General features: G+C 42.1%; 1 protein-coding gene across 1 annotated transcript in view; it reads left to right on the top strand.

The window, feature by feature from the left end:
• Nucleotides 1-12302, top strand: part of LOC111965841 (follistatin-like 5) — a 250919-nt gene that overhangs the window by 223974 nt on the left and 14643 nt on the right. The window contains 2 exon segments of the mRNA XM_070444249.1: nt 2071-2220; nt 4936-5043. Coding sequence (XP_070300350.1) covers nt 2071-2220; nt 4936-5043 — 258 coding nt within the window.

Below are 12302 nucleotides of genomic sequence, written 5' to 3'. Positions count from 1 at the left end.
AGACGTCTCCTGTGAGTTGTTTTGGTCATCTTCATCGAGGAGAAAAGTTGCTCGCATAGATAAGTGCTGCCGAACATGGAGAGCATCTGAGCAGCTTGGGTGCGGAGCTGAGGCATTGTGTCAGGGATGAACCGTGGAAACTGTGCGGCGCCCACAGCTGACAGTTGTAGCGTCTATGTTGCTATGACTACTGTCACAGAGGAGAGGGCGTTTCTGGGTCCTGTCCTGATTGGCGCGCGAAAACAACAGCAGAGCATTATGGGATTCGTAGTATTAGCGGTGAATGCGCTGTATAATACCGGCGGGCCAGCTCTAGTAGTAATTTGGTATTGTCTCGCGGGCCAAATATAATTACCCAGAGTTTGACACCCATGGCCTACAGGGAGGAGGTGAGTGCAGGAAAATGACCTCTCACTCAATGTCAACAAAACAAAGGAGATGATCGTGGGCTTCAGGAAACAGCAGCGGGAGCACCCCCTTATCCACATCGAAGGGACAACAGTGGAGAAGGTGGAAAGTTTTAAGTTCCTCGGCATACACATCACAGACAAACTGAAATGGTCCATCCACACAGACAGTGTGGTGAAGAAGACGCAACAGCGCCTCTTCAACCTCAGAAGGCTGAAGAAATTTGGCTTGTCGCCCAAAACCCTGACAAACTTTTACAGATACACAATTGAGAGCATCCTGTCGGGCTGTATCATAGCCTGGTACGGCGACTGCACCGCCCTCAACCGCAAGGCTCTCCAGAGGGTGGTGTGGTCTGCACAACGCAGCACCGGGGGCAAACTACTTGCCCTCCATGACACCTACAGCACCCGATGTCACAGGAAGGCCAAAAAGATCATCAAGGACATCAAACACCCGAGCCACTGCCTGTTCACACCGCTACCATCCAGAAGGCGAGGTCAGTACAGGTGCATCAAAGCTGGGACCGAGAGACAGCTTCTATCTCTATCAGACTGCTAAACAGCAATCACTAACTCAGAGAGGCTGCTGCCTACATTGAGACCCAATCACTGGCCACTCTAATAAATGGATCACTAGTCACTTTATACAATGCACTCTAAGTAAGGCCACTTTAATAATGTTTACACATCTTACATTACTCATATCACATGTATATACTGTATTTTATACCATCTATTGCACCTTGCCTATGTCGCTCGGTCCATCGCTCATCCATATACTTACATGTACATATTCTCATTCACCCCTTTAGATTTGTGTGTATTTGGTAGTTGTGCAGACTACACTGGCATTAAAATCTGCTAACCATGTGTATGTGACAAATAAAATTTGATTTGATGTGTGTAGTATTGGAATGGTATATTGGCAAATCAACAGGACACCATCTTCACCTCGCTCTGAAAGTCATCCTCTCTGCCCAGTAGTACCCACACACAAACCAAYGGCCACACACACACCCACTCCGCCATTCACACTCTCTGCTGGACGTCAAATCTTGGGTTTACTGAGGGGATTGGGCCCGTGGCGATGTGTGACACCTGTCAGAGAAATCCCCCTCTGTGACAGTAGGATGCGACTGCGTGGCCCAAACCGGGCCATGATGCCTCAAACAAATCCTCCCACATCCCAGAACAGAGAACAGACGCTGGGGCTGAGCTGGGCTCACAGGCCACGGGAGAGGACAGGGAGAGGACACAGGGACAGAGCAGAGGATAGAAGGACAGAGCCTGCACAGCTCAGTCCACACGTGCACAGCATGCCAAATTTAGCCAGGTTGAGGGGGGTGGATATAGGGACTGTGGTGGCTTGCACACAGGCGGTAAGGAGATGGGAGATGTTGGTTCTTGCATAACATACCAGAACACAGCAAACTGTGTGAATGTGTGTGTATTGCTGTTGTGATAAGAGAGGCTTGGACTTGGGGATGGCTGATAAAATAATTAACATTTTAGTAACTTAGCAGACGCTCTTATCCAGCACTCTGTTGTCCTAGCTTCAGGGGGATGAAAGAAGATAAAGATAACTTGTCATCTTTATCAATGTTGCACGATATATGTACAGTATTAACTGTGTGTGGGTGTGTGTTTGTTTTATTTTCAGGCTGAGGTTTGCCCCAAGTCAGCGGGGGAGGCCGAGCAGAAGTGTGTGTGGTCATCGGCGGTCAACGTGAAGGACAAATTTATTTATGTTACACAGCCAACCTTGGCCAGGGTGCTTGTGGTCGACATCACAGCTCAGAAGGCTGTCCAGGTAATTTTGGGCCCCAAAAATGTAATAATCAACATTACCTTCATCTTTGGACAGGGTCTGCTGTGGAGTGTTATGTAGTAAACACAATAGCAAACCAAAAATATGGCATCCATATTAGGAAGTCCCTCAGATGTCAGACGGAACAACAATTGGCTACAAAGCAATGGCTGTAATGTTGTATTGTTATAAAAATGTGTTATTGTGCCTTTTTCATATCTGTGCGCATTCTCCTCACTCCAATGTGCCCATTTCCATGGCATTCAAAGCATTTATAGAGGAAGCCTTGAGTCAAAAGGACCTTGAATATTTGTTCCACACTTTCAATGCAAATGTGTTTTTCTGTTGTTTTTAATATTGTTTCCAAACATCATTGAAAAAATTACGAAGTTGATGTTTCAGCGAGGGTTACACTTTTCACAATAACTGACAAAAATGTAGCCCAAAAGCTAGCTATTCTGGTCAATGGAAGGACACAGCCTTTTTCACAAAGCGTCAGTTGAGTCAGAATTCATTTTGATACAAATGCACTGTCCTACATTTAGGAACTCAGTTATTTTTTTGTGATAAAGATTTGGGTTTCATTGTTTGAATGCCCTTTCCGTAACCTTACCAAAATATGTGTGCCTTTAAAAAAAAAATCTTAAACCAGTGAAAGCTGGTGCCAGTGCTCAGATAGGTACAATTGATTATGTTACATGGGGCGGCAGGTAGCCTAGTGGTTAGAGCATTGGGCCAGTAACCGATAGGTTGCTGGATCGAATCCCTGAACTGACAAGGTAAAAACTGTCGTTCTGCCCCTGAACAAGGCAGTTAACCCACTATTCCCCAGTAGGCTGTCATTGTAAATAAGAATTTGTTCTTAACTGACTTGCCTAGTTAAATAAAGGCTCAAATGTTTTTACATCCTTTTACAACTAGTGTATATAACCTGACCATCAGTGGTCAGTGGAGGGTAAATGCACATAAAGGATGTTTACACAACTTTTTTTATCTAGCATAAGTGTTTACACACCTATTGTGGAAAAATGCATTGAAAATATAGGGAGTGTTACTTTATTCACTGTAAACGTCAATCAACGTTTACCCACCTATTGTTTTACCTCTAACATCATTGCTGACCCTATCAACCACTCGTTCCCGGCCCCCCCCCCCCCCCAAAAAAAAAATGTCAGCCTATCATTGCATGGAATTATTATGACTGAACGAAAAGGATTCCAATGTTCTTACAGTAGGAGGGTGCCTTAAGCAGGTTGTGTACGTTCCGGCTTAAAAAGGTGTGTGTGTCTCAGAGTAAAAGGACTCTGGAAGGGGACCAGAAAGTGCCCAATTTCTGCTGCAGAAGACTCCCCAGGGCCCACCGGTAGTCAGGTTGTTGCGACCGTCTCAGGCTCATTATTGGGTCACTTGGCGCTTTGGCTTCATTACTTTAGATGAGCTAATGCTAATTAGCCACCTGATCGTCGCTCAGCTCTACCGAGGAAAGAAAAATGGCGTTGTCTCCATTTGTTACTCACTTTCTCTTTTCACTTTGAAAATGTAGTTGTACTTTAAATTGACTGGCTAGGTGTAGCTTTAAATTAACCTACTATGTGTAGCTTTAAATTGACTGGATAGGTGTATCTTTAAATAGTGTGGTGAGAAGTGTCTTACATAGTTGGTACCACTGTATTGTATGCATTATTCATAAACTTTATAAAGTTATAAAGTACGTATTTCAATAAAAAAATCTGCATACTTGATTTATTCTGTATAACTCATAGCATAGCCACTCTCACAGACACAGAGTAGGTACAAGTGACTCTGGATGCAGTAACACTCCTCCAGAGGCAGGAGGGGAAGAGAACAACAACATTGTGTGCACACCTGTTCCCTCTGATGACTACACCCTCAACACATCTCTCTCATATCTCCTCGTATGACTATATCCCGTCACGACTTGTTTACTCTCACTGTAATACCATACACTTTACCATGAAGCAGCCAGTTAAAATGCTCCATTACGATTTCATAGTAGAGAAAACTTGACATTACGGGAAGGACAAAAATACCATTGAGATTGTTTTGGTGTCTGCTCTAATTTCCTAGAAAGAACGACAATTATAGCTTTTTGCACCAAACTAGCGTTGTGTTGTTTTTCTCTCTGTTCTCATCGTGTGTTGGCTACTGTCAATCTGCACCCGAGTGGACGTAATGCATGGGAGCCACTCGGCTGTCACAGACGTGTCTCATCCGTCGGAGCCGACTGGAACACATCATAGCCAGGTGTCAAGGAATTTATACGGATTGAAAGCAATTTCTTTGTTGTTGTAGAGCAATTGCCACTGTTACCGCTCCATTTGAAATGCTGCTCCACCTCCAAACACCTCATACATAAAAAAGGCGAGCCTCCCTTCTGTCTTGTTAAAAAGGAAAACTTGATTCTTCCTGTCAAATCCAATGCATTAGCAAGTGCTGTGCATTGAATTTGGGCTGTGCTGACCGTCAAATGTATATCTGTTCAAAAACGGTGTTGAATTGTCCTGAGTTGCTCTTAAGTGCAGTCATGGCTTCAAATAGTTGTGCTTGTACCAAGCTGTGCTTGATTGAAGCTCGCCTGGCTTGATGAAACCAATGCAAAATTCCCAAAAGTCCACCTGGCACGCCAGGAAATCTAAAGCGTGATGAGACTGATTAAGAGCTGTGCTATATGAGGTTTATTCTTGTGTGTGCTTTCAGACGGTGAGCACCGACCCTTACCCAGTGAAGCTGCACTATGACAAATCCCACGACCAGGTGTGGGTCCTCAGCTGGGGAGACATGGAGAGGAACTTCCCCACTCTGCAGGTAACTGTTTGATATCACACCAAAATACAATACATAGAGGAGTGTTGTGTTGGTTTTGATACTTTCTTGATACTAAAGTATACAATTACAATTAACAGTGTAACTCACTGTTGTGCTATACACAAACTCACACTGGTAGGAGAGGCTGTGTGTGTGTGTGTGTGTGTGTGTGTGGTGGTGTGTGTGTGTGTGTGTGTGTGTGTGTGTGTGTGTGTGTGTGTGTGTGTGTGTGTGTGTGTGTGTGTGTGTGTGTGTGTGTGTGTGTGTGTGTGTGTGTGTGTGTGTGTGTGTGTGTGTGTGGTTAACTCACTGTTAATTGACAATACATATATACATGTTATGAGAGGGTGTCAAATCATTGTGATGTGCCTACAATTGATGTGCCTTCTAATAATTACTATTCTTCCATTGGGACACATTCTCAACTGTCAATCCAAGTTTTGTCAACAACCCTTTCCCAGATGGCACAGTTCCAGTGGCATTTTCTGTTTGCAGCTCATACAAGTTATTAGCCAGCACTGCTGCTGGGTTGTTAGGAGTTGCCAGTCTCTCTAGTGCATTGAGGCATAATTAAGACTAGCCTGCCTGTGCGCACACACACACACACACACACACACACACACACACACACACACACACACACACACACACACACACACACACACACCACACACACACACACACACACACACACACACACACACACACACAACAACACACACACACACACACACACACACACAGCCTCTCCTACCAGTGTGAGTTTGTGTCAGAGGCGATACAGGAGGCAACACAGTGAATAATTAATGTGGCTCATGTTAAATATCTCCCCCCTCTTTTCCTCCTTTCCCCTCCCTCCCTCTCTCCTGGTGTGGTGCTAGGTGATCAATCAGGCCAGCGGAGTGTGTCCCACCATACCGTCCACACCCAGCCAGTCGGCAGACGCTTTGATAGGGTGGATGATTTCTTCATTCCTGCCGCTAGCCTCATCATTAATCACATCAGGTATGTCAGTGTCGGTGTGTGTGTGTGTGAGAGAGTCAGTGTGCATGCATGTGTGTGTGGGTGTGTGTGTGTGTGTGCGAGAGTGTCAGTGTTTGAGAGTGAATCTAAAGACAGTCGTTTAACTCCCGAGCATCACCCCCTCCCCCCTCGCCTCGGATCAGCGCCCCCCGCCTTCAGAAAAGCAGGTGGGGCGCGTTCACTGATCCAGCACTTGTCAGCAACAAAGAGTCGACATATGCAGAGCAAGATTGATTTGGACCATGCGCTTTTGACGGACACTCACCGAGACTCAGTCACAAGCTGCTGATACACCGAAGCTTAACTTGATACAGAAGACTGGCACATTACCAAGTTGGAGAGGTAGAGGAAGCCAAGTGCCAAGCAGGAGGTCTCCGGGATTTAAGGATGTTAACAGTCTCGCGAGTTGCGTTCGCTAGCCCTAGTTGTAATAGGTCCACCAAGATCTGCCTGAAAGGGTGCTAAAAAACACGAAAGTAATCAGAATTTACAGTTGAAGTCGGAAGTTAACATACACCTTACCCAAATACATTTAAACTCAGTTTTTCACAATTCCTGACACTTAATCCTCGTAAAAATTCCCTGTCTTGGGTCAGTTAGGATCACCACTTTATTTTAAGCATGTGAAATGTCAGAATAATAGTAGAGAAAATGATTTATTTCAGATTTGATTTCTTTCATCAGATTCCCAGTGGGTCAGAAGTTTACATACACTCAATTAGTATTTGGTAGCATTGCCTTAACATTGTTTAACTTGGGCCAAACGTTTCGGGTAACCTTCCACAAGCTTCCCAAATAAGTTGGGTGAATTTTGGCCCATTCCTCCTGACAGAGCTGGTGTAACTGAGTCAGGTTTGTAGGCCTCCTTGCTCAAACACGCTTTTTCAGTTCTGCCCAAAAATGTTCTATAGGATTGAGGTCAGGGCTTTGTGATGGCCACTCCAATACCTTGATATTGTTGTCCTTAAGCCATTTTGCCACAACTTTGGAAGTATGCTTGGGGTCATTTGGAAGACCCATTTGCGACCAAGCTTTAACTTCCTGACTGATGTCTTGAGATGTTGCTTAAATATATCCAAATAATTGTCCTACCTCATGATTCCATCTATTTTGTGAAGTGCACCAGTCCCTCCTGCAGCAAAGCACCCCCACAACATGATGCTGCCACCCCCGGGCTTCACGGTTGGGATGGTGTTTTCGGCTTGCAAGCATCCCCTTTTTCCTCAAAGATAACTATGGTCATTATGGCCAAACAGTTACATTTTTGTTTCATCAGACCAGAGGACATTTCTCCAAAAAGTACAATCTTTGTCCACATGTGCATTGCAAACCGTAGTCTGGCTTTTTTATGGCAGTTTTGGAGCAGTGGCTTCTTCCTTGCTGAGTGGCCTTTCAGGTTATATCGATTTAGGACTCGTTTTACTGTGGATATAGATACTTTTGTACCTGTTTCCTCCAGCATCTTCACAAGGTCCTTTGCTGTTGTTCTGGATTGATTTGCACTTTTCGCACCAAAGTATGTTCATCTCTAGGAAACAGAACGCGTCTCCTTCCTGAGCGTATGACGGCTGCGTGGTCCCATGGTGTTTATACTTGCGTACTATTGTTTGTACCGATGAATGTGGTACCTTCAGGTGCTTGGAAATTGCTCCCAAGGATGAACCAGACTTGTGGAGGTCTACAATTGTTTTTCTGAGGTCTTGGCTGATTTCTTTAGATTTTCCCATAATGTCAAGCAAAGAGGCACTGAGTTTGAAGGTAGGCCTTGAAATACATCCACAGGTACACCTCCAATTGACTCAAATTATGTCAATTAGCCTATAAGAAGCTTCTAAAGCCATGACATAATTTTATGGAATTTCCAAGCTGTTTAAAGGCATAGTCAACTTAGTGATGTAAACTTCTGACCCACTGGAATTGTGATACAATGAATTATAAGTGAAATAATCTGTCTGTAACAATTGTTTGAAAAATTACTTGTGTCATGCACAAATTAGATGTCCTAACCGACTTGCTAAAACTATAGTTTATTAACAAGAAATTTGTGGAGTGGTTGAAAAACGAGGTTTAATGTTCAGAAAGCCAAACATCTTGATCTCTTAGATGTAGAAGTTTCTGAAAAGAAACAAAAATACATGTTTTATTAAACCTAATTTGATCCCAGCTGTATATTTTTGATGTATCTCAGAGGTGGATTATTACAGTCCAGACATTACAGTACGTGGCCTAATATGTGTGCATAAGGGAAATTCCACGGTAACAAGTAATGCTGAGACTCAGATTTTTCACTTTCAAATGTATGTCAAACAAAACCAATGATTGCAAAGTAAACCATACTTGAAGAACAGTGCATATGCAAAGTTTGGTAACAGAATGATGGTTTGTGCTGTTGGTGTCATCAATCTGTTAGCCAAATTTGCATTTGCACTGTTACTCAAATAAATGTGTATCCTTATGCATAGAGTTGATTCATTTAACTTTGTAGTAATTTGTTTTTCTATGGCATAAATTTTAAAGTGATGAATCTGAGTCTCAGCATCACTCTGTTACGGTGTAATTGCCCATGACATATTTCGGTTTGGATACATCCCTATGGCCTAACTATGATGTGCCTTTACGCCCCAGTATTAACTAGTTCTTGCTCATTCATGACGCCATGCTAATAAAAAATAATGACTATCAGGAGTACTTGCTAGATTAAAAAGCTTTTATTTGTTTTTGTGAAAGCTCTGGTGTCTCCACAAGCAAAAGTTTCACTTAGTGAACTCCCTTGATCTCTCCTTTAAGTGAAATGCAGAATTAACTAGGCTTGGGGTGTATACCGGGGTATTTGGAAATATCCATGGGATGGTTTTTCAATACCGTCATTACTGTTGAACTATTTATTATACGTTTTTTAAATAAATGCGAAAATTGTAGTTACTTTTTAAGTAAATACCTGCAGTCAACTTGTGCAATACGTTAGGAGATAAAGCAGATTGGGTTCTTCATGTCACCTGTCACCACAATTTCCATTATGAAGCTTAGTGGTAGTCCTCAGTCACGTTTGTTTACAAGCCACAACGACGAGAGACCGGAGCCTTGTGAGTCTCTCACTGTTGTGCAGCACACGCCAAGTGATCTAGCTAGTTACAGTTTGGAATTCACAACTAGCACAGGTTAGTGAATGCTATCCTCCGATTTTATTGTAATTGTGAGAGGTTAGAATGTCTTGGGGGTATGATATTTGTGCATCTGTAACTTTCTCACTCATCATTATCCACGATTCATTCAGGACTATCCATAATCATGGTAGCATGCACATTAATGTAGAAATGTTTTGAAACATATTATATTTATTTACAAAAAAAGTTACAAAAGAATGACACAATATATTATTTATCATTCATTTCTATTGGGCACAAAATAATCTGAAACACAACCAAAACAAACAGAAAATGCATCCAACAAGTTTGTAGAGTCACACGCTTGATGTAGTCATTGCGTGCTAGAATATGGGACCAAATCTAAGCTTTTGACTACTTTCAGACACTTATACAGTATAGTCAAATTTGGACTCATCAGACCAAAGAACAGATTCCCACCGGCTAATGTCCATTGCTCGTGTTTCTTGGCCCAAGCTAGTATATTCTTCTTATTGGTGTCCTTTAGTCATGGTTCTTTGCAGCAATTCGACCATGAAGGCCTGATTCACACAGAATCCTCTGAACAGTTGATGTTGAGATGTGTCTGTTACTTGAACTCTGTGAAGCATTTATTTGAGCTGCAATTTCTGAGGCTGGTAACTCTAATGAACTTGTCCTCTGCAGCAGACGTAACTCTGGGTCTTCCTTTCCTGTGGCGGTCCTCATGAGAGACAGTTTCATCATAGAGATTGATGGTTTTTGCGACTGCACTTGAAGAAACATTGAAAGTTCTTGACATTTTCCGGATTGACTGACCTTCATGTCTGAAAGTAATGATGGACTTTCATTCTATTTGCTTATTTGAGCTGTCTTGCCATAATATGGACTTGGTATTTGACCAAATAGGGCTATCTTCTGTATACCACCCCTACCTTGTCACAACACAACTGATTGGCTACAACGCATTAAGAAGGAAAGAAATTCCACAAATGAACTTTTAACAAGGCACACCTGTTAATTGAAGTGCATTCAGGTGACTACCTCATGAAACTGGTTGAGAGAATGCTAAGAGTGTGCAATGCTCTCATCAAGGCAAAGGGTGGATACTTTGAAGAATCTCGAATATAAAAATGTTTGGTTATACATGATTCCATTTGTGTTATTTCATAGTTTGATGTCTTCACTATTATTCTACAATGTAGAAATAGTAAAAATAAAGAAAAACCCTCATAGTAGGTGTGTCCAAACTTTTGACTGGTACTGTAAGTGAATTTGCCCCAATAATTTTGGGGCAAATTTTAGGGACTGTGCAAAAAGTGCTGTAATTTTTAAACGGTTCACCAGCTATTGATAAAAAATACCCTCAAATGAAAGCTGACAGTCTGCACTTTAACCTCATAGTCATTGTATAATTTAAGCCAATACCGTGTCACTGTCCCAATACTTTTGGAGGTCATTGTATACAAACACTCACTCAAACACACTACACTGACACACCAAACCCACACACATAACACATATACAAATTGCCCACGTGCACTAAATTGAACAAGATTGAACTTCCACGGTGTGATAGGTAGGCGTACTCTCACCCTTTAGGTCCAATGGAATGCACAAACCCTGCCCACTTTGGACAGATTAAACTCAATCAAGCACACCTACTGATAGCTTTTCATGCTAAATAACTCCGTAGCCTCAGCCAAGATCGATCCATTGTGGGTGTGCACCACAACTCCCCAAACCAATATGCAGTCAGTGTACCTCATAGCAGAAAACAGGAGTCCCAGGGCACTAAACATCAACAATATACTAAGGCTTTGAAGGCTTTTAGATTTGCCAGGCAAAACCATCTGGGGGCATTGGGGAGTTGTGAATTGATGCCAAGGATATGGTGTTGTGCATAAGGCCTATTTAAATACCCTATCCCTTGGAAACGTCTGATAAGGCTGCTTACAATAGCCCTTGATTGTGATCTTAGGGCACATGGAGTCTCTAGTCAATGTTTTTGCCGACTCTATTATTGAGGTCTTGGACTTCAATCCGTTCTAATCTTTTGTGCTGTTTGTCTACTTCGCTTGGTGGTGAGCCGACAGGGTTGAAAGTTTTGTTGGCTGTATTATATGTCATGTTTTTACGTTTTAGGTCTGTGAATGGACAATGGCCAGTAAGAGGTCTGTCGGTAGACATTGCAGTGTTCATATGCATGATTAATTATACATGATTTAACATACATTATTAAATATACATTCTTTAATATACATACATTTTCAATATTGGAGGATGGTTAGAAATAAGGACATTATTAACCCATACATAACCACATTCATACCCATGCAATGACATATTCATAACCCATACATAGCACATTCATAACCCTTACATAATCAATTCATAAGCAGTGCATAATAATTTTTGACATGCACATCACATTTTTAAAAGTCACATGCGCCAAATACAACAGGTGTAGACCTTAATGTGAAATGCTTACTTACAAAGCCCTTAACCAAACAATGCAGTCAAGAATAGAGTTAAGAAAATATTTACTAATAAACTAAAGTTAAAAAAATGTAATGTAACACAATAAAAATAAACAATAACAAGGCTCTATACAGGGGTATCGAGGTAATTTGTACATTGTAGGTAGGGGTAAAGTGACTATGCATAGATAATAAACAGCGAGTAGCAGCAAAAACAGAGGGGGGGGGGGTGTTAATTGAAATAGTCTGTGTGGCCCTTTTGATGAATTGTTCAGCAGTCTTATGGCTTGGGAGTAGAAGCTGTTAAGGACCCTTTTGGACCTAGACTTGGCGCTCCGGTACTGCTTGCCGTGCGTTAGCAGAGAGAACAGTCTATGACTTGGGTGACTGGAGTTTTTGAATTTTTTTGGGGCCTTACTCTGACACTGCCTAGTAATATACACTACTATTTCAATAGTTTGGGGTCACTTAGAAATGTCCTTGTTTTTGAAAAGAAAAGCCCATTTTGTCGCATTAAAATAACCTCAAATGGATCAGAAATACATTGTAGACATTGTAATGTTGTAAATGACTATTGCAGCTGGAAACGTACGATTTTTTGGGGAATATCTACATAGCCTTAACAGAGACCCAT

This window comes from Salvelinus sp. IW2-2015, linkage group LG6.2 (genome assembly GCF_002910315.2).
Source record: "Salvelinus sp. IW2-2015 linkage group LG6.2, ASM291031v2, whole genome shotgun sequence".
Taxonomy (NCBI): Eukaryota; Metazoa; Chordata; class Actinopteri; order Salmoniformes; family Salmonidae; genus Salvelinus; species Salvelinus sp. IW2-2015.
This window is presented reverse-complemented; position numbering and strand designations above follow the sequence as displayed.